Genomic DNA, 24,820 nt, shown 5'->3' with positions numbered 1-24,820 from the left:
CACCTTTCTTAACTTAGAAAAAAAAGTGCGTCAATGATTATAATTCAAAGTAGATCCTACATTAATTTATTTAATAAACTCGATTAGGTGCCAGACTTGAAAGGCATCGTTAACGACACGTCTGGGTTATTTTTATCCTTATTAACTTTAATTGGAATTACTCATTTGTCTGGAACTGAAGACTGCTCCGTGACTTGGAATAATGAAAGCAAAACATTTTCTGAAAAAGAAAGTGTGAGTCTGGATTTTTGTCTAGGTCGCATCCTCCCTGGAAAATATCTTCACCTTTCATTGAGCTTAAGAACAGTACCCTGCTATAGGGTAGATGAATCGTTGATTTAATACTTGTGGCACACTGTACTCTATTGTTTACACTCGGTAAAAGTGTTGGTGCGCAAACGCATGCTCACTATAATTATGTGTTGTGGATTAGTATAATAATAGCTCTACGCACGCAGTGGGTGGCGTAACATGTGTTTTATGAAAATCAGAGCAAGACAGTGTCATTTCGAAGTACACTCGGCTTCAAAACTTGCTTACTAACTATACTGAATTTGGAATTCAGCTTATGCTTCTTCGCAAAGTAATAAAAAAAAACACGAAGAAAACACCGAAATCATCCTTTTTATCAACCAATCAGTATAAAATAAGTAAAGGTACCGCTTATTAAAAAAATATATGCTCGAGTGAGTAAGTAACAGGTTATGTTACTCGTATCACCCAGTACCCAGCAACAGGAATAAAAAGAAACACTAAACATACTTTTGAGCTTTTCCTACAACAAAATCACAAACACGCTTGTGTAATTATTAATTGAAAAAATATGATACATACATACAAACACGTCTGTCTCCCATTCTGTCAAACACATCTGTCTTACTCTTTTAATGCATATTCGACGATTACGGATACTCCTAACATCTTCCTTTTTTGATCGATCTCCCATTTGCGATTGAAAAAAGACCGTTAGTAATTTACGGAGAAAAGTGTACTTTGAGTCGTGATGAGTGCTGAACAATGCGTATTGTTTACAAAGAAGGCAATGGTAGCGAAGCGATCCTCTGTCTGATTATCTAAATGAATAATGTTTACCATAAAAATTAACCATTCCAAGTTATCTTTTTCCATCCCCTATTAATGGTTTTGTAGCGATGTTTCGGCTTCACCGCCACCAAATGTAACATCTTCCGCCAGGCTAGGTGTTATGCCTAGGGAAACGCGGTTCCGACGATGTTGTGTCGGAGGTTGTATATAGGTAAGCTCCAATCCGTGAAATCTTTGCTTGCGTGATTTAGACTCTTCACAGTTATTGGATGATAGCGTCGCGTGATTACAATGACATGAGCATATACTAACATAACAAATAGTCCTAATACCTATAATAAGGACTGGGAATCAAAGCGCATATTAAAGCAATAGCAAAAGTTATTATTTTATTACATCTAAGACGAACGTGTATAGAAAGCCGTTGGAAGGGAAAGACTAAAATTAGCATTAATAAGAAAACCGTAAACTGACTATCTTGCTGAAAATATTTTTTATTAAAAACACAAAATAAGATGTACTTATGCTATTGCATTCTCTACCTGTCTACTAGAGAGGGCTATAATAGATTGATATCGATGAAGCACAAAAGGAAAGTACATATTTATGAGGCAAAATATGCGTTGTCTTGTTGTTGCTCTGTCTAGTTATACTACGTATTTAGGTATATTGCTGCATTTTACACAAAAGCTGACCGAGATAGAGAGAGTCAGAAATATTTACTTTCCTTTTCGCTATTCAAAAGTTAACAAACTAAAATGATATTCAACCATGCCACAGATTTGAATACTGTGTCAGCGAGAAGCTAAGAATACCTCTCGACTAAAAATAGACAACTATGCACTAAAAATAGACCGCCCGATGTTGCAGATGTTGCTACAATATATGAAAGGTATTGATTGTACGCGAATATTCCGAGACTATTCAAATGGAGACAGAGTGTATTGTCGAGAAATTCATTGTGAGATACTATAATAGATCTGAGGACGCTAATATAACCCTGATCGTTTCTTTTCCAGCAAAGCAGAATATGTTTGCATACATATAAGATGAGTAAGAGTAGGTAGGTATAGTACCTATAAAAAAATGGTTATATTTTTTTTAAATTTCATTCATAAGATACTTATTTAACACGAGATTTATAAATGTGAGTGACAAATTTCATCGAAATCCAATATGAAGCGAACCGAACTTCTTTTTCTTCTTTGTCATTGGGTTACCCACTTTTAACGTGGGGTCAGCACAGTATGTTAGTTTTTTCCAGTAATTATAAATCATAATTTTTTTAAATAAATTATTTTTTGAAAGCATGCCGCTATCGAAAGGAAAGCTATTTATTTAAGTATTTAACTGCAGTCTGGTTTGCGGAGGTCAGACGTGCTTTACTCTGTGTAATACCTGATTTTGTCACTCCTGATCTATGAAACTGAAATACGCCCGCGGCTCCTCCCTTCTCCCGCGTAATATGAAAAATAACGGTAATTTCTGTTCCCGCGCGAATTTCGGATAATTCTTTCCTAGTGTACATATTGACAATATATAGTTAACCCATATGACAAATTTCATACAATAAGATCCTGTGTTACCTGGCTGTTGCATATCAGTCAATTAGCCAGTCAGTGTCTTTTTTACACGAGTATAATAAAATAAGCAACCGGGCCAAACTAGGATAATTATGATGACTCTACTTCTGTCATTTCATTCATGCATACTCTCATATACAACACCCATATAATACATTCCTTCTGTAGAATCCTTGTTTGTGATAAGGATTCTACAAAGAGAGTGTTAATATCTGCATTATCAGCGATCTGAAAATAACATGCGAATGCACGCAAGCGCCGGCGACAATAACAATGAGCCATTGTTTTCGTTAATTCCGCAAAGTGCATCGTTATTTACTTTTAAAGTGCTATCAGCAAACTACATCCGTTTGGATGAAATGCTTCCTTGTACAGTCCCAAATAACCCTCTTTCAGATGACAAGACAATATTAAAAACGGAGATATAATAAATATTTTGATATTCAGTAATAACGAATTAAGTTACATTTTGACCCAAAATCCCGTAAAGTTTATGTAGAATATTAATCAGATCCTAGACTTGGTCGCAGATTCTGTTCTATCCTTTGAGTCGTGGAAGTAAGACGTCATTTGCTGTGTAAAAAACAATAACTTTGTAATCAAAGAAATAGAACCTGCAAGGGCTAAACCCTAAAAAAAAAGATTCAGACGCAAAGGACGCATCGGGAAACACAATTAGACAATTGTGTTCCCCGAAGAAATCGTGTTGAATGACTTGAAAAAACGCAAAGGTGTGAGACGCATAGGTATAAGATACAGTGCAAGTTTTTGTATCTTAGTACAATCAGTTAAACCTTCACAAAAAATATATACTTAGGTACTACTTAGGTTTATACGTAAATATTTTGCAACTAAAAAATTCGGCGGATTCTGTATTAGAAAATCTCTGAATTAAGAACAACCTTGAAACCGACCCCTAAATTATCAATAATAAAATAATAGAGTTAGCCTTCTTTGAATACAATGTAAGTGGTTGCAGTAATTCACACCCACGGCGCGGGACGTGCGTGCGTCAGCGGATTATGTGAATCGCTTCAGCCTTGCCTTCAGTGGAACTCAGATTCAGCCGAAGATGATTAAATAAGATAAAAATACGTTGAGTATCGTCCATTAATTCTGAAACAATGTAAATAGTACCTGCTAGTAATAGAAAATAAACGGAATTTTATTTTCGTGTGCGTGAACTTTGCATTACAACTGCCAGCATATCAAAGTTTTGAAATATGTTTTATTTTTTGTAGGACTATTAATAATTCCACCTCTTGTACATTTTGCGTGATTAATGTTTAAATAAATAAATAAAAAGAAAAGGTACATACTTAACTGTCAAATTAATACCGGAACATTTTTTTTGGAATTTTCAAATCAAAACGAAATTCAATGTTTACATACAATTATTTACAAAATCAGTTTTACATTAAATTATTTCATTGATTTAAAATCAGTCCAACATTCGGTTGCTGCCGCGCCACAAACAAATACATAAAGACAAAAAAAAATAGATACAGGATAAACTTCCCTACTCATCAACTATAAGTATGTAACTATCAACGTGAATGAAAATCTGTTTACAAATGTTACAAACAAATTCTCTGAAGTGTTTTCATGAGTAAAAATCGTCGAAATGAGGTTATCCAAAATACAAATAGTAAGGATTACTCACTCGCTATCGGATTCCAGATATTTAGGCCGGAAACCTGCAACTTTTCCTTGTAACCTACCTTTCCTTATCTATAGGATGAAGAAAAACATTGACACAATTCCATCATTTTCTGTCTGAAAACGCGGAAGATATACGTTAATAGGTAAGCAGCTACCTATATTTTAAAAGAAATTTTATTATTGAGGAAGTAATAAAACTACGGGAAATATAACTGGGTCAGAAGATGTGTAGAAAATAATAAACGACAAAAAATTTTAAGATCACATATTTTAAAATAAAATATGTTTTATTATGTCCCGATTTGAACGTAAGCCGAATGGATCAAGCTACAGGTAGGTATGTTCCTTTGCCTGAATGTGTAGTCTGATCTTATTTGGTCAGGTTCCACCAAGAAAGACATATGAAGGGTTATCCTTTGGACAAGGTTAAAAGTTCAACATAATGTTCCATTTCAAATTAAACAGGTTTTTTTTTAATATGCTTAAGTATTATGTCGGCAATATTTTTCTAAGATTGGGTTTTCAAGCTATGTTTTAAACACAAATCGCGCCGATGGGCACCTGCTATTTGATACAGGTAATTAAACAGGTTAATACTTAACGCTATTTCAGTTCCCACTTAGAGACTTAGAGCGATAATAGGTACTTAATTAATGAAATTTCGAAACAATCACAGGTAAATATAGAACCAACTTCGACCCGGGGTTACTCACCCTGATCAAAAAGTCTCTGCCACTCGATAACTCGATATCTGATCGATTCAACTCGATTGCATTCGAATTCATTCGATTTACAAGTTTCCGAGTGGATTTAAATCGAGCTGTCTTTGACATCGTCGGAACTTGGATTCGATAAGTTCACTTTTTGTTTACAACTTGGTTGTTTATTGGAGAAAATAATCGGCGCTTAAAGAGGTATCTTTTTATACTAATACTATTTCAATTGTTTTAAACCATATTATATATGTAACATTTCTCCATACAAAAAAAAAATTGCAGGTAATCATGGCGTAATCTCAAAGTCACCTGTAGTCGTGTATTTGTTATTTTTTTTAAGTTAACTCAGTTTATAGGTCATCAAATTAATGCAGACCTGTAAAATATGTTATAAAAAAATTACGACTTGATTTTAGGTTGTTACAAAACGAAAAAAAGTTGTCGATTCCTTAATTATTATATGCGTTATCCTGGCAATTACGGGGTTAAGGTACTCAAAAGAATGTCACATAATTATGATGTACTTATGTACACAGCTTTACTTTTCGTGCGCCAAGAAATATGTCCTTAGTTAAGAGACTTGACTGAGGGTCAATAACCCACCCGCCTATCTATTTCTATGCTATATTAAGTAAATTATAACGTTGATTGACGTTAATAACATTTTTCGGTTGTATTATCTAAAAAAAGAATAAATACACTACTTAAGTAATTATCTTTAATAATAACATTTGGCTCGGTTTCATTATGAAATTTCAAAACCTATTCGGTAGCTTAATAAATATATGCGGGACAAATTACTTACACAGATTGAGTTAGCCTCGATGTAAGTTCGGGACTTGTGCTACGAGCTACTAACTCAACGATACTATATTTTATAATATATACTTACCTATATAGTTAAACATCCATAAGAGAACATCCATCAGAAAAAGTTGGTTTCTTATCATGACCTGACCAGGGTTCGAACCACACTCACAAACAAGCGCACTACCACTGCGCCACAGAGGCCATCTATAAATAAATAAATGGAAACATGTTATTGAAAATTACCTAAGTTTTCTAGATAAGCATTGACAAATTACTACGAGTATTAAACTTTTTCACAAACTAGCCGGAAATAATTGAATGGCTACTACTGCTATTACTAGTCCATCACCTAAAAGAACGATCCCAACTTTATAACACATTCCTTTAGTTTACTTTTACAATCGGCACGGGAAGAGAATTAAAGGGAACACTTCTGTTTTCTTACACTTAAAAGAAATAATGATAATTAAAATTTTATTACTTCAAAAGAAAAATGTCCTCGTTAAGGAAGCCAGTTTGGAATACTTATTTAAAGAATTTCACACAACAAAAATGTATAAGAAACTTTTTTATGCCTTGAGTATTTTTTTATTTATTCCCTCTCAGTATTTCCTGAACAATAGGCAAACAGGGGACTAAATTAAAACAAAAAGACATTTCTTTTGTATCTTTGTTTAGAAAAACTTAGTTAAGGACCTAACAAACGTCTTCGCGTATCTAATATGAATCTTAAGTTTGTAAAAATTAAATAAATAAGCACAGAGCGTTCCAAAACAATGTTGACAAATGTTTTTATAATATTTTCTCCATCCTTAGTAAAATAACGTAGGTATAAAAAGAAACTACTTTTGTTTCTTCGTTAGCAATTAACTCAAAAGCAAAGATCGATTTTAATGATATTAGGAGAAAGTCATAACTTTCAGGAGTAACATTCACTGGGGAAATAGGTATTAGTACATACATTTTTAAATTAAACGATATCAAAGCCTCGCGAAAAAGGTATTATTTTATAATAAGCTGAATGGCTTAATCATGAACTTGAGATTAAAATTTAGTTGCATCTACGAACTAGCTGTACCTGTGATTTCGTCCGCGTGGAATAGTTATTTTGGGCTTCAATGAAGCCATCAAGGATGAATAATTTTCTCCGTTTTTTTCTCATTTTCCATTATTTCTTCGCTCCTAATAGTTGCAACGTGATGTTTTATAGCCTAAAGCCTTCCTCGATAAATGGTCTATTCAACACAAAAATTTTTTTTATTCGAACCAGTAGTTCCTGAGTAATCTCAGGAACTACTGGTACGAATAAAAAAAATCTTCGCGTTCAAACAAATTAACAAACTCTTCAGCTTTATAATATTAGTATAGATGTTATTAGGAACACTGTAGGTGTATGTTATTAATAGATTCCAACGTTATCAGGCCTCAATTTCCATAACATAATCGATCCTCGATATTGGAAGCTAGGTCTAATAACTTACAACAACCTATTTTGATCAGCTGAAACTTGATTAGTTGTAAAGTGAAGTCTCATCAGTGGTAGCTTAATATAACTATACATGCTTGTATGTAAGTTATATGTCTATACATGTTTATATTTTCAATTTATTGGTTTCCTGTATAACTACTACTACACTAATACTAATATAGACATCGATAAGAAGGTAAATACAAAAGAGACTATTTAAAATATAATGTTAAAATATCTCGTTGCTAAATTTATTCCATTTCAGTTATGTCTATTAGGATTTGGGTGATAACCTCTGACTATATGGCCAAAGAAATAGACACACACGTGCCGTGTGGTTCCCGACACCACTAGAAAAAAGAAAAGGACCACTTCATCTTTTTCCCATGTATGTCGTAAAAGGCGACTAAGGGCTTATAAACGTGGGCTTCTTCTTTTAGGTGATGGGCTAGAACCTGTCACTATTTGAATCTCAATACTATAATTACGCCAAACAGCTGAACGTGGCCTATCAGTCTTTCAAGTCTGTTGGCTCTGTCTACCCCACAAGGATTATATATATTATGTAAATAAACACACAGAAGTAGCTTTAATACAATAGTGACTTAGGTTTGGATGCCATTTATATCAATTCGATTGGGTTTGACCACGAGTAGTTTTAACACAGTCAATAATTACTTTAACTTGGTAACTACAAATTTTTTAAATTTATTGACTTGATACATTTTTTTTTTAATTCTGCGCAGGTTACAAAGGATGCTTGTTTTACATAATTTAATGTAGGTATAGTACACAAAATCTAGTCAGAAACAGTGCCTAGCCGTACTGGGTACAAGATTGCTGATAAATGGGTTTTTGTCTGTTATGAATTATTATCATTTTCTTTATATAACCTTGCAATTTGCCGTAAAACTAAGTTTATTTATAATCAAAATTAAATAAGAATTCATACACTCTCACACAGTTCAAGTTGAGTTCGTTATACATTTATATTAGAGAGACTTCTCTTTCTTAGTTATATCTAGCGAGGAGAGTGGCAAAATTTTAACATTCATTCTTGGTGTCCGGCGAAGAGGTGTGAAAGTGACAACACGTTGATGAAATCAGGTTCAGTGACCTGTAATTAGATGTAGTGTGATCTAATTCCACATACATAAATCACACCTCTTTCCCGGAGGGGTAGGCAGAGACCACATCTTTCCACTTGCCACGATCCCTGCATACTTCTTTCGCTTCATCCACTATCATAACTTTCTTCATGCAAGCTCGTCGGTTTCGGGTACTCTTGACCAGAGCTAGAACATCTTCGATTTGATACGTACTTCTAGGTTACGTTCGTCTAGGCCCAATTGATCTAATTCTAATCTGCCTGTCTGTAAACTACTCGACGAAAATCTGAGTCTGAACTCACTTAACTCAATCTGTCTAATTGGTAAGCACGATGAGATTTGTGCGTGTATACCTAAGTACTAAGCTCAAATAATGCATTTTTTCACTGAAAATCGGGAAACAAAAAATCATTGTAGATTCGTTTCGCAAGTACCGTTTGCGGACGTCAATCGTTCCCACATCTCGCTCGCTTGTCACGGACGTTCCGAACGAATGGTAGAAAGGACGAAAAAACATTTCCAAATTCAAAAGTGTCTCCTCTGACGTGCCAACAGGCGGTGTCCCAGTCGGCGCAGCGGCGCGGAAAATTGTTTGAGAGTGATGCTCCTGCGAAAATGATTTTCTCATCGTAGATACAAAATCAGTTTAGAGTTTAGACGGAGGTAATGAGAACCGTTTATTGCTCTTTTACTTTACTTTACAGACTGAAGTCGTGAAATTGTTTGAATTTAAAAAAGGAATAACAAGATATCACTGGCCTTAAAAAGTCTTATACCTTTCTACCTAACAAACTAAAGTCTGACTTTTTTAGACATGCAAACTTATTTTACAGGAGTAAGAACTATTTATAATTATTAAAGTATGCTTCTTAAACAATAGCAGATTTAATTTAAAACAATGTTATTCAATTGTTATTTACTAATAACTGTGAGTTTCCAGTAAAGCAATCTGGAGTATTCCTGTACTTCCCGAGAATCGGAATCAATAATCGGCAAATGGAAATAGACTGGCATGATGAATCAATAAGTATACGAAGTTATTTGATACTCTTAAAGTGAATATGGCGACTTATTTTTTTACCCTACCTTTTGTCTAGTATTTATCCATACATCCTTTTCCATATATGTATATAATAAAAAAATACCGGAATGACTTCTGTACTTAAAAGATTATAAATAGACATGGGCGATTTATAAATACATAGACCAACAGAAGCCAAAAATATGATTTTAAGAATTACTGTCTGTCAGTATGTTTGAACTCGCATCACGCGAAAACTTTTACTCAGATTTGAATGCGGTTTCTCGGATGTATTAGGTTAAGTCCAACTTAAAAATTGGTAAGTACTTATCCAAAAAAAAGTCCCCACTCTCCTCTAAGGGGCTTTTACGGCGAACGAAATCTACAGCTAGTCTCAACTAGAAGTTACAATTTGTCCTACTCAGTATTCTTAACTATTTATTACTTATCTTCATTCCAACTAAATATCTGTACCATTATGGATTAGGAACTTACATTTTCTGAAGTGGGATAACACATTTCAAAGCATCACAAAAGCATAGCTATGTTCTATGTTTATACAAAGCAGATGCCACCCATCGTCGGCATGTTTTGCTGCGCTGTCACGTGTTCATCTGTCTGAATGGTTCAATAGAACTTATAAACAAACGTAAGAACTTGTAATAACACAAGAATTTTCCAGGCATAACTCTGCTGTGAGAAAATTAAAGAATGTGATACCTTGATGCTTTGACCACATTCAGTCACAGATCCTCTTGTTAAACCTTGCTGCTATGATCAACCTAATTAATATTGAATTGTGGTTACACATCAAATTATCTGAATGAGCATGCCGTGTGGTTCCCAGTACTTTAGAATAGGACCACTCCCTCACTTCCTGTGGATGTCGTAAAAAGCGGCTAAAGGATAGGCTTATAAACTTAGGATTCGCCTTCAGGCGATGAGCTAGCAACCTATCACTATTTGGATCTCAATAATATGGCCTTTCTTGGGCAGACTGTTGGCTAAGTCTACCCGTATGGAATAAAGAGGTGATTATATGTATGTATGTATGAGCAACAATCCTACTACCTACTAATGTAATTAATGTGAAAGTTTTAAAGGACGACGTGATGATGTGTGTATTTGTTACTTATCCAAAACTACTAAACTTTTCAGTAAAAGCTTAGACATTAAGATGAGACATAAAGATAGTTCTACAAGTAATATTCAAAATTTTTACAGTTTTTACTTACCAAATTTTTTGCATCAAGTTCATCGAAATCGGTTGAATAGCTCAGGCAAGAAAGCGTAACAGATAAGCAGTTGCTTTCGTAATTATAAATTTAATAGGGAAAGCATTGAGTAAGAATAATAAAAAAGAAAAGCTATAGATTACCAATTAGGTCAGACTCCAAAGTTCCTTTAAGTTTAAACTGAATGAAGCATAAAATTTTCATTATTATTTCTGTTTGTAAATTTTATGTGCTTCTTAAACCAAGACATTTCAAATCGGCCAAAGATTGATAAAGAAGTTAGTAATAATTTATCAATCTTTTGCGAGAAATTGAGTGAGAAAGTTGTATATATTCGTTTTTTATCTAAGATATCGTTCAAAATTCTACATATTATTTCAAACGTTAGAAAACCTAGAAACTAACTAATCAACTTGAAGCTAGACTCACCTATCTACTTTCTAATTTGCTAATCATGGACGATCTCTAACGAAATTTAATTTGTCCACAGGTACGTACGAAACCAACTTAATCCCTGGAGGGCGACTCAATTAAATACGCAATCTAACTCGAGTAAGTAATAATAGTGTTGATTGAATCGACGGCTAGGGACATGATCACGGCTTAAATTGCTTCTCTAAGGGTAACCACCCTACAATCGATGCCAGTCGACCGACTGTCGTCCACATTATTAAATCATGCAGCGGCAACGACACTGACCGCATTTCGAATGAATCGCCTGCAGCATCCAGATCGGGGAAAGAGCCTACTTTCTTTTCTACTGCGTCTACTCTACCAACAATTGCTAGCAAAGCGCGATTTTAATCATTACAAACATCATTTTCATTATAGTCTTTATCATTATCGATATAAAGCTGGTTTTCCACTGTAGCACTCATTTAGGTTGTGCACATACTGCGCACCATCCCGTTTATTTTGTGTGAGATGGCCAGTCTCGTTTAGTTGTTCGCCAGCGGCGGTGCGGGCGGCGCGCGCCTAACGTTTATTACACCGCGAACATTTTGTGTTTTTATTTGTATTGGAACATGTGCTGTGCTTGACTGGGAAAGATGACTGGTGAAATATGCTGCACTAACAAATGGTATGCGTTTGTTCGACGGAGCTGAAAGGGTGCGATGCACTTGCGCGCCTTGCTCTCCCGACCGCTAGAACGAACTCGGAGTGCCGGCATGAAGGGTCAACCGGTTTGGTGAGATCACTTGCCGAACTGCACTTTACTAGAATAGAAAGCCCTTACACTCTCTCAGAAAGTCTACCGATTAATTTAATACCCCCTTTGTTTTTATTAGTTCTTGTTTTATTAGCTTTAGTAGATTCCTGGATACTCGTAGAGTATTACCAGAGTTAATAAAGTGGGTAGATCAACACAATTTGTGTGAATGTTTGAGCTTTTGCAATTCTATTATGTAACGAAGCTAGCTTACTATTATTATGAGTATTCATCCACTTATATCTTTAACTTGAATGACAATCCGGCACTTTCATATTTTCCTACTTTGAAACATCTCCAAACGCTGTTAAAATTCCTGAGTAATCATAAAATTGCTCCATTTATTAGCAGTCAAAACAACCTGTGTTTAATAATGGTCGTAACGTGGCTAAACGTCGTTAATAAAATGGAATGTGCCTTTTCGTCCTATTGTCTAATGCGTTCCATCCTTATTATAAATTCATATGGCACCCGTGTCACCACAAGTACCAACTGTCACTTGTCCTAATGGCCACTCTTTCTGATTAACAGAAGGATGATTATATTTACGAAGTTTTATGACACTAATAGATAAATTATTCAAAATGATCCTACGCATGTTACTTTTTTCACCGCAATTTGTATTTTTCGTAATGTATTTTTTTTATAGTTATGGCTTTTATTCATAATAATATAATAATATAAGCGCAACATTTTATATGAAATCGATACACTTATTTGTCTGTTATTCAACCGCGTTTTGTGTTATCCGAAATTGTGACCAAAAAACATCAAAACAAAGCAGAAATCTACCATATACCAACTATTTTCACAACAATAATCATCAGATAAAACACATATAGGTACAGTGTATTAACAGGAACCACAATTTCAAAATCATAGGCTATGAAAGCTAATTAGAATAAAATTACTGACAGACGGCTGAAACCATTAACCTAATCATTGACACCTAAAATTCACTCCCGAATGATTGGGTAAATTTGTATTACGTACTAAGTTTAATAACAACATGAAACATTTTTAAAAACAAAAGCCAGCCTTGGCGAAATTCTTGAGAAAATTTCATAATCATTTCTATTAGCTTTTCTAAAAAAAAAGGTTATTCTTTCAACAATAGAGATTATCTTATCTGTTAGATAACGTTTGTTGATATCAACAAACCAGAGGATAGCAGCTACCGAGCTCATAACACTAACTAAAACAAACAAACAGACTTTGTGCAAACTTTGACTTCCTGTTTGAATATGTTCTTTTTAAAAATTGAAATTGTTGTCATTGCATTGGAAAAGAAGTTTCTTTTACTGGAACTGAGACTATTTTTAATGATGGCGACGTCGATATAAAAATATGAATGATGAAATGAACTTTTTATGACCAATATCTATAACAATTGATCGTTGTTTACCAAGAAGCAGTATTAATTACTAAAGGGACATAGCAATTCCAATCTAATCTAAAAATAAGGAAAGCTATAATCTTCCTACTGGATAAGTAATCGAAAATAATAATTATACAGCAAATAATAAAGTACCTAAAACACTGATGGCTGCCATTATATGTATGTACAGATTATAGGTACTATTTGAAAACAAAGACTAACAATAGACAAAGGTTATGCGCCTATCATATTTTATTAGAGAATATTTTAATATGCTTTAAATTATTCTATAAATATAAAAATCTCTTTAACCTACCAACTGGAGTAAACGTAGAACTCATTCTATTACAAGATTCCTTCATACCCAATGCAAACTTACTTCGGGAATATGTTGACATTGGATAAGGGACACGAAATAAATTTGCGCCTCCAATTTGCGTTTACATAATATGTAGCTAGAAATGTACCTACCTCCTTTTGGGTATAGATTTTGAAAGAGAAAACTCACCATACACTCACTATAGGCACCATTTATTGCAACGTTAGTTAAAAACTTTTAATTTTAAGTACCTAAATCAAATAATTTATAGGTAGTTTTTTTGATCTCTTTACAAATAATAATATTTTTCCTTAATATTTGCATTGCTAATTATTAATTCGGCAATTTTAAGTCTGTCTACATGCAAGTTTTTTTTACCTGAGATTCCATCTACAAAAAAGTTAAAATTATCCAACAGTACAACAAAAAATAGTATTGACGTCATTTCTCATACAGAAATGGCATATATTTGACGAAAATTTAATCTCACATCACAGTCACCGCGTAAAATCTTACTGAATTCACATTTATTTTAGTTAATCTTATTCAGGAGAGATCCCACGAAACGTGAATCAAACTCAAACCGAAATATCATAATACATTATGAGTCAACATGAACTGAAAATAAACATTTAATACAAGATATAGTAGGTAATTCAATATCAGGTTATAAGAACTATCACATTAATAGTTGAGAACATCTTAAAACATGATTTTGATAGGACTAAATTTACTGTATTAAAATATAAGTTAACCTGCATTAAGCCACACAAAAAGGCGAGAGGACATGCCAGAAGCAGTTTTATATTTAACTTATGTTTATTGGTTTAAAAAAATGGATTGTACTAAGCTGTGTAAAGATATTTAAAAAAGAATTTATGAGTTAACTTTATAATATCAATTATTTTATAAATAGGTTTGACGACCTACCCATTAGGTACATTGTTAGAGTATGAAAAACAAGAAAGAGACAGACTATACATTCCTATATGTTGGGTCTTTTGGGTCTAAATGAAACGAAGCCGGCTCTATCCTTTGTTATTGCGTGCGAAATGTTAGGGTGAATTACGCACAATTTACCTAATACATTTGTAAGGAATCCTTTTACATAACATCTCACAAGATTTACGTCAATACTCTCCGTTGAAATTGGTTTATTTTATTCTATGATTTCAACTACAGGTTCTTTTTTACGATTATTGCAATATTTACTTGCTTGTAATGAAGTGATAAATATTTAACGTTACCACTACTGTATCTAACGCTTCCATCTATTTCTGAAGCCTGTTGTTAATCCTACTACTTCACACCACATGCCTTACATTCAAATTCTATTTTTGGTTCATATAATATCACGAAGACTATTTTAGTTTGACGTGTATATCATCGGTTAAACTAAATTTTATGTCATTAGGCGATGACAAATTTCGATTGAACCGTCAATCCGATACATAAATTAGTCCATAAGGTTGACCAAACAAAATCAGTTGACGCACATATATCCAAAATTATCCGCCCACAATACATCGTTTAGTTCCATATCTCAGAAGTTAAAACAAGTATAAATTTTATGTTGCTCTGGTGGTTGATTTGATAGGAAGAAAACTTGTTCATTTATATTTGTGATTTTGATATCACCGAGACGGCCGAATTTCGTGCCTTCATTAATTTTATGCCTGTCTCACGCGCGCCATGCCGCTTTGAAAACGATTGGGTTACTAACATTTTTATGTCCTTTTATGTTAACTATAAAAACTCTAATTATATATTCTTAATAGATGTTGTCATTAAGACTCCATATTCCGAATTAACTTGTGGCTTTATGACATTTGCAGATATGCATGCTCCAAATGTGCATTAAAATTTTTATCTTTACCAATTCCGTTTCACTTATACGCTGTTAATTAGTCCAGTTTTGTTTTATTTTTTGAACAAGAATAAAACATTTTAGCAACTTTCCAGTAAAATTTAACTGACAACCAATTTGTCATCATGACTTTTTCTTCGAATCACAATGTTTTAGGAACTGACAATTATACTACAGTAATTCTTAATAATCACTTATTTGTTTCCATTTGCACACATAAGAAAATATACCCAAGGATGTGATATGAAAACAATAATATATTATTGAACTTAAACAAAAAATAGCACAATAACTGGACCAGTTCCGTAGAGTTCAGATTGAGTTCAAATAACGGTGAATGTGTAATCACTTTAACGCTAAGTGTGACTAACTATCGTTAACTTTATTAGCTTACTCTATTGAACGCTGTGTGAAATCTTGGCTATCGGCCGTAATGCGGAGCAAGATTGTAGGTCAGTTATGGCTATTTCATACATACCGAAAATTTTTTGCAACACTTATTAGGAGCCGACTCTATGCCGACGATCAGGTTATACTGGCGTCATCAGCGGAGGAGTTACAGGAGATGGTAAACTGTATGCATGAAGCTTTAAAAGAGAAAGGAATGAAAGTGAACGTAAGTAAAACTAAAACAATGGTTTTTGAAATGGAGAAAGAAATGACAGCATGTAATATTTTGATTGGAGGAGAAAAAGTGGAGCAAGTGAAAGAGTTTGTATATCTAGGATCAAAGTTTACATCAGATGGCAAGTATGATAGTGATATTGAAAGGAGAGTGAACGCGGGGAACATGGTGAATGGAGCTTTGCATGCCTTTATGAGCAGTCAGAAACTATCCAAAAAGGCTCGACTGGCTGTGCACAGGGGCGTGTTGGTCCCGACATTAATGTATGGGAGTGAAAGTTGGGTATGGCAAAAGAAGCATGAAAGCAGAATAAATGCAGTGGAAATGAGAGCGTTAAGGAGTATGATGGGTGTGAAATTGAGTGACAGGATAAGGAACAGCGTGATAAGGGAATGTTGTGATGTGAAAGAAGATGTAGTTACAGGAATAGAAAAGGGTATGTTAAGATGGTTCGGTCATGTGGAGAGGATGAATGAAAGCAGGTTGACTAAGCAGATATACAAGGAGAGTGTGGAGGGAAAGGTCGGAGTGGGAAGACCTAGACGAACGTATCTTGATCAAATTAAGGACGTCCTGGTAAAGGGTCAGGTCAAAAGTACCCGAAACCGCCGAGCTTGTATGAAGAGAGTTATGAATGTGGACGAAGCGAAAGAAGTATGCAGAGATCGTGGCAAGTGGAAAGAGGTAGTCTCTGCCTACCCCTCCGGGAAAGAGGCGTGATTTTATGTATGTATGTACTTATTAGGAGCACAAAACAGTTATTAGGAATGTATTTGTATACTGTTATGAGAAATAGTTTGCAAATTCACCGAAGTAAAATATTCAATAATATAAGATAAAAATATTTCAATTTGATGAAATGCACAGTGTTGATAATTTCAACCATTTTCTTAAAGATTTGTACATATTAAGGCATTAACTTTTGTTTGTTGAACATGGATTCATGCTTAGGCTTACATCATGGAACATCTATTTGCGAAACTAAACATAAGGCGTGTGCCGTGAATGCCAAAAATATTGCAAGTAGGTATATCTGAAACTACCTCTATGTGCCAGACTCAATCACCATTTAGCAGCACATCACCATAAAAGTGATAATTAACTACGCTAATACCACTGCTGGTACGAAAATCTAGATTTTTGTTCTTCGTGTTTTTAGGTCGTAAAATGGAAATAATGACACCTCCGCATAAATTATCCTATTATTACTTGGCTTCAAAAAAAGGAGGAGGTTCGCATTTCGATGATTGAAATACGAGGGGACCGATTTGGGATTTGTTTTTTTGTTTGAGAGGGCGATGTTTAAAGTAGTTCCATGGTCACTAGATCAGGAACGTACCGGAAAAAAAACAAGAGAAATAAAAATTTGCATAACCCCGAGTATTTTTGGTGTTTGTACTGATGTTCTTTACTTCATCGGCTTCACTTCGTACTGATTGTAGATACTTAAATAAAAAACTATTGAATCTTTGCCCAGGCGGAACTGTTTGGATGATGACCAAAATACCGTTTTTATTGGATTCCTACAAGGCCTGTTGAAGGCAGGCATGAAACTTTTCAAACCAAGAATTTTGAACTGCTGATATTTGTAAATGCTTTTCTAGTTCATGATATACATGATTTTTACAATCATTCTGTCGTTTGAATTGATTTTATTATAGTAAGTATACTTATATCAAATCATTATTCATATACTATCTTTTATAGAACGCAATGTGATAAAAATCTGGATTTCAATTATTTATGGTGAACAAATAAGAAATATTCACATCTCAAAAAAGGATATAAAATCACTAACGTCAACTAAAACTGTATCTACATGAATCTAAAAATGATTATTCAGAATCTGCATCTACGGCAACATGAGAAATAATATAACCTTTGACCTATGGACGACAGTGTTCAAACTATCGATAACCAAAGCCTGTATTTTATTACCGAGGAACGCCAGTCTGTTCTTTATCGAATTTTACGCTGAAAACATTGTTTTTTTTTTATTTACAGCCCGACATGGCTGTAAATAAAAAGGCCTAAGCAATGTTTTTTTTATTCAACCGTATATAACACATAACAGATGATGTATGTAGGGAAGGATACATGGTTAATGGTTAAAGCACTTACACGTACTGCATCAAATATTCCTCAGTCGTGTTGGTATAAGACAGGCAGACGATCGTAAAAACTTAATCAAACATGTTTACAAGCATGTAGGGTATCTAACTTGTTAACATTCAGAAAAGAGCAGAAATGAATAAAAACTAACAACCTAAAATCCTCCTCTCCCCTTAAAAAAATGTAATGAATACTCGTAGAACTCAGTACTAAATAAATCATACAACTATTGACAAACGGAAGTAATCACTGTATCATTACCACCTTCAACTGTTATCATGACAATCTTCATATCTTAATTTTTATAAGTATATCTAAATATCGTTATTCAAAAACATGTATTCACATAATCGTAACATAAATAACGACAAGTAAATAGCCTTGACACCTGTCGACTCAGACTACCTTTTTGCTATTGAAATTCAATTTGCTTCTGCACCTGCCTCGCAGCCGATGCCAATAGAGAGCTTTCAATGTATCCTTTTTGTGGGTCCACTTGTTTTATGTGATACATACTTTAGTATCTATAATAAATTTTACTAGAAGATGCGCTTTCAATTTTGGTTGTGATGTTTTCAAATATCCCTACGCCAACTCTATACAATCAAATTTCTCTTATGAATTCATACTATGTTATACACTTTATCGGACGAAAACTTATAATATGTACGCCTCTTTAACTGCATATTCTCTCGACAAATTGTTTTAATCTTTAGCTATTTCTAAAACATAATTAAGAAAGCAGATATGTTCGTGATATCCTGTAGCATCTACAGCCAAAGGTGCGGTTCTATTCGTATTCCGTGATTTACTTGATAGGTTTAGTGATTTTAAGTTTGTGCACTTCAGTGGATCATACAGAAGTTCCTGAATATGTTACGGTCGGGAGTGAGCAGATGTATTGAGAGCAGGGAAAGTAGGCTTTATGTAGTCTCTTATAACAGTCAGGAGACTTACTATAGTGCTCATCTGTCTTAAGTATGTGCAAGGGATACTTTAGCTGCGGCTTCTGAATCTGTGTTAGAAGACGTAAAATTCTTGGCTGTCTTCAAATTTAAAGCCTAAAAAACACAATAAAAGACCTGTTTGGACCATTAATATCAATCAGTCTTGAAAGCGATAAATTTTCCAATCAAAACCAAGAAGAAAGACTTTGTCATGTTATAACTACCTAAAATGTACTATCGAACAACATTAATTTAGAGCATAATGCCATAGAATACTGCCGTCTAATAGGTATTTCAGCGTTCATTGAACCACCTTTTTTCAACCGAAATCTCGTTTGTTTTTTATCTGTGGCTGGTTGTTCTTTTGAGCGGGAGAGCCATGGTCGAATCTTAACCCCAACACCGTTAATTTATTTTATTTTTCGTCGAATATAAGTCCGGAAACAAATTAGCTTGCTCTTCTGAACACAGTTTTGATAAAATAAGTTACATTGTTAAAATATTAGTCTTGAGATTTTTTTCATTGCTTCCAGGCCAGCGTCTAAGCTTATCTTTAATATTAATATGTACCTATTGCATCACAACATCGCATGCTGCTGCCACCGCTTTGAGACCATCCAGGAACTATTCCGTATCACGCAAGCCAAGATCCGGTTCGTTTTTATCAACTGGTTTCATTTGTAGCTCATAACTTAGAATGTTATCGATCTAGACTTTTATTTAGTAACTAGAAAACGCCCGTGGCTCCGCCTGCGTGGAACGAAAATTTTCGCTAAATCCTCTCTTAGTGCTAGACCACATAAAAATTGGACATGAAATGAATTTTTCAATATTTTGGTACATTGACATATCAGTCAATTAGAATAATCCTCTTATACTCGTATATATTTAAACTGTTGATATTCTTTATGAATATTGTTGTAATGTGACCATTACCGTCCGATTTGTTCGCGTGAATCTAGTGCCTTCGTCTGTTTATACTGAAAGCCGTTTATACATTTGCGTTTAATATAAGCTGGTGAGAACTGAACGATTAGATATTTTATACGAATTTGCTTTGAATAAGTTTATTTTAATATTCTAGCTTAGCACCTTCACTCGCGTAAAGTGTAACTTATAGCTAGAATAATCCATGATTTCAAACTGTCTGCTCTACAGAAACAGCATTTTTAACATGTCTAGTATTATTTTTATGTATCTGTCTACATTAATAAACTTAGTGTTAACAACATGAATCTGACACCATGGCCGTGAAATATTAAATTTTAATAGCATCGTGTAATCTTATACTCCAGTATCAAAGTTAAGAAAGCTTCTACATTTACATTAATATTTATTGAAGAAAATTGTTTTAGACCTGAAATAACTAAAAGATTTCTTCGTGATGTATTTTCAAAGTCGCGTGTTACAGCCTGCGAAGCGTGCCCTTGTACTTAGTGCCGTGAACTTCGCAATGCGGCTGTGTTTACAAATCGAAAACATTTTGCATCTACCCTCATTTGCGTGACTTTCTAAACGTTAATTTTCAAGGCTTATTTCTTGTAAGAAAGTAAGTATTTCTTAATGACTAAACCACGTGGATCCACCCCCTTGGTAATTAGCAAGAATACCAATTTACAAAGAATTGGTACTAGTGTCACTATTAAAACCTCCCTTGGTTTGTTTGTTCGTTCGTTTGTTTGTAATATCTTTATTGCACAGAAATGTAAATCTTTATAATTTGGTATTATTTTATTAATTTGATAATGAGAATCTAAGTGCACCTATCAGTAGGTATATATAAATATCAATTTATTAACGTTAAATATAACACAACTGAACGTTTTTTGCTGTAATGCATTCTGCAAATAAAATAATGTTAATCCAGGTAAATGCTTATTTAAAACATACCTCGCCCTTATTACTTGAGTATATTACAAATTTAAGAACTTCAATTTTGAGATTAGTTTATTCATGAACAAACATTGTAAAAACACCAATCTACATGATCCTATGTATTTACAATTTTATTACATTACATATTCATCGTTACCCTCTTTCATCAAAATGTATTTTATCGGCTTCAAAGAACAGGATCCGCTAGTCCTACATAAAAACTTAAATGCAAAAACTTGTCCAGCTTTTTTTGTCGCCTGCCTGCCTGACACCAACCCGCATTGGAAACTTTTGACACAGTAATTATTGGGCATTTAGTTATATCTTGTCCTGTGTGGACTATTATTTCGATAAAATGTCAATAGTCTCATTCTTTTTGATTGATTGATTGATTTTGTTAGTCCACAGTATATAAATAATGTCAAAAGCTATTTCACCGAGACTGTTAACGACACCATATTAAAATAGTATTAACTCACGTTTGCCACGATAATGCAACCAAAGACCACATTTATTTTTATTATCTACAGAATTGACCCCAGTTTATTTTTCATCCATCTTAATAGTTTTAGTACCTTTGTAGTAATAGATAGATGACGTCGTGATTCCCCCATCAGATATCAAATTTATGTATTGGATATTTACTTTATTTATGAGGGCAACCGAATATTATGGCGCATTATCGGGAAAATGTACTAACATATAAATCGTGATGACTTGTCATGTGCATCATGTGTGATTTCTTTTAATTTTTTCTACATGTTGACATACAAGTTACTTCAATGTATATACATACGAAGTTTTCTCCTAAATTATAAAAATATAGGTTGATCAAATTTGAAATTAGTTTAAAAGAAAGTCACCTCGATTTGTTATAGGCTGGGACCCCCTAATTTAAGACAATTTAGTATAAATGTGTGCAAAAATATGTAATGTTTGAATCTGAAGTAGTTCATTTATATTATTTCACGTGTTAAATATCTGGGGCGGCCAATTTTATTTATCTTGACCTAGATTATGCAGACTGAATAGGTGTAATATTCATCTGGACATAGTTTTATATCCCACAGTAAAAAAAACCGGTATCACGAAATACTAACGTTTATATAAAATCTTCCGAATGGTTCCAAATTTAAGGGTTCGACTATTTCAAATGTTTTAATCGATAATTTAGTTTTAATATTTTGATGGTAATTTTGCTAATGGTAAATGTAGAAATGAAACTTTAATAATACTTAGCACTTTTTTAAACATATTAACAAATATTATATTAACATTCGTAAGAGAATGTGTATCAATCAGATTCTGGGGCGAAAAGTTACGTAAAGCCTGCTTTTCAGTTGTTGTTAATTAAATTTCAATGGCTTCTTTAATCAAAATTATGTAATGAAACACATTTAGTTATGTAACGATTGGGTAGTCTTCGATTAGAATATACTTAAGGCATTCACAACAAAACTGTATTTTTAATTAACTAGTTTGTGGTATTTTCTTAATCACACTATTCTTCTCATAGAGATGGCATAGTTTTTTGTAAAACACCACGATCAGCTGATTGACCCCCGCTATTTTTCGGCTTTAACTCTTAGGACTAGGTTAAAGCTCATTTTAGAGGATTTCTACGTTTTTATTCTTTATCGACGATAAAACATGACTTTATTGTAAAAAAAAAAAAAATATAGTGTTATGTTTTATTTATTTAAAACTTTATTGCACAAAATATATATACAAAAGGCGGACTTAGTGCCGTTTGGCATTCTCTACCAGTCAACCAGCTAACCAAACAGAAAAACTTAAAGTTGGTGGTGCGATAAAGTACAAAAAAATGCATAAATACATACAAGATACACAATACATAATATATCAGATTAGGATGACCCATTATGAAGTATGATTGAACGCAGAGCGACTAGGAGCTCTCCTAATCATTTCAGGAAGAGCATTCCAGAGCCTTACAGCCTGAACCTGGAAAGATGTTTTATCGTCGATAAAGATAAAAACGTAGATATGTGCAATTAACCTAGGCCCCATTACTTTGCTGACATTTAAGAACAAAGCTTGGGTGTTACTTTAGAAGAAAATTTGAAAATGGTTCGGTCATACTTTTCTGTTTCGTAACTTTTAATTGATACGTGAGCCAGAAACGTTCATGTTCCAACCCCCAAAGACTGCCTCGCTCCTGACCTTGGGCCAGGGTCACGGTTCCACGCAAAACGGCTAATTTCTGAAGTCGACTTCAAACAATGTTTAACACGCCATGGCTCTATAAAATATGTTTCACCTCTTGTTATTCAAAATATCTTTAGATTCTACAATAAAAATACAAAAAAGGAATAGATATGAATTAAAAAAATATCATGTCGTATCAGAAATCACTACATAGATGTACAAAACATTTATCAATGGATGTGCAAAAGTCTGGCCACGACGCTGTCTAAGTTATAAAAATCAAACATTAATTTTAGTAAAAAGTTATGACCGTCCTTGGTGGTACCAGGGTATGGGGACCTGTATAAGTTCATGGTTTTACTTAAAAATGAAATGGTCGAATACCATGCGAACTTAAAATATTTTTTTAAAGATGCTTCACAGTAAGATGATCAAGAATCGATATCGGATTAATACTATGTTATTGCAATTTCATTTGTCATCAAATAGAATAGAACCTCTAACGTTGTAACTTGAGAAATGAAGAAACCGAAATGATATAATCTGGTTGTTAGAATGTTTGTAAGCGCAACTGCAACAAAATGTAGATAGATTTTTATACTATAAGATATAAAAAAAATGTTTATGGTCAGACAAAGCGCCACTTTTATTTATTAAGTGACGTAACAGTAAAGTAGATTTTAACATCTTTGCTTTTTAAAAGATACGAAGGCATATTTTTATCAAACATTCAATATAAAATTCAAATTGAAATTCCGAGAAAATCGAATTGGATGTAGATACGTACATAGGTAAAAGCAATTTCAATGCAATTTTGCTTCTAAGCAAATACTGAGTATTCACACGAGTTATTGAAGCTTGTGGCATCGTATTTCGTGAAATTGTGAATTTTAGTGAACCATTGTTGAAATTAAGTTCTGGCAGAGTTTCAGACAGTACATATTATTATTTTAAGACAATATATATTTTTACTGTTACTCTTATTTTTACTCTTAAGTAACATTTATAAGTATAAGTAGACTTTTTTAAATAAATTATACATACATACATATGATTACGTCTTAATCCCTTACGAGATTGACAGAGCCAAGAATGCAAAATACTGAAATTCACATTCAGCTACAAATTATTGGTCGCGACCCTACCCCTTGGCACTTATATCACAGCATTATTAAAACGTGACTAAATACATTTTGTTGAATACGTAACCCCTTCACAAAAGAATACATAAAAGCCTCGCTAACATTATCGGTTCACGCACAACTCCACTCATGTTTCCTTAGAAGGCTCAGCAATTTATAAGCGAGGCGGTAATAAGACGCACGGAAATCTTGGTCCATACTCTGATACTACAACGTTTTTCGTGTGAACCCATAGAAATCTAAAATTAAGACTTCTGTTTGCGTACAGAGCTCAAATTAATACATACATACATAAAATCACGCCTCTTTCCCGGAGGGGTAGGCAGAGACTACCTCTTTCCACTTGCCACGATCCCTGCACACTTCCTTTGCTTCATCCACATTCATAAATCTCTTCATGCAAGCTCGGCGGTTCTCAAATTAATGGTTTACTTTAAAGGTCAGAAGAGCTCCTTATCGCTTAGAAGCATGCTTTAGTCTACATTTTAGCCCATTTTCATTATGTATTGACTATCTTTTATCTATAAT

The 24,820-nt window shown here is 33.7% G+C and overlaps 1 protein-coding gene across 3 annotated transcripts in view; it reads left to right on the top strand.

The window, feature by feature from the left end:
- The window catches only part of LOC106142912 (uncharacterized), a 62,916-nt gene that overhangs the window by 11,872 nt on the left and 26,224 nt on the right, over positions 1-24,820 (top strand). The window contains exon 1 of one of the 3 annotated variants that reach the window (XM_060945724.1): positions 11,593-11,729. The exons of 1 other annotated variant lie outside the window; for it this stretch is intronic. In XM_060945724.1, the coding sequence (XP_060801707.1) occupies positions 11,698-11,729 (32 nt within the window). In that variant the 5' untranslated portion in view covers positions 11,593-11,697. Of the gene's footprint in view, positions 1-11,592; positions 11,838-24,820 lie in introns of those variants that run through there. One more of the 3 variants, XM_013344857.2, reaches the window with a different exon arrangement.

The sequence above is a fragment of the Amyelois transitella genome, chromosome 9, assembly GCF_032362555.1.
Source record: "Amyelois transitella isolate CPQ chromosome 9, ilAmyTran1.1, whole genome shotgun sequence".
NCBI classification, from domain to species: Eukaryota; Metazoa; Arthropoda; class Insecta; order Lepidoptera; family Pyralidae; genus Amyelois; species Amyelois transitella.
The sequence above is the reverse complement of the archived record's forward strand: the minus strand, read 5'-3'. Positions and strand labels throughout refer to the sequence as shown.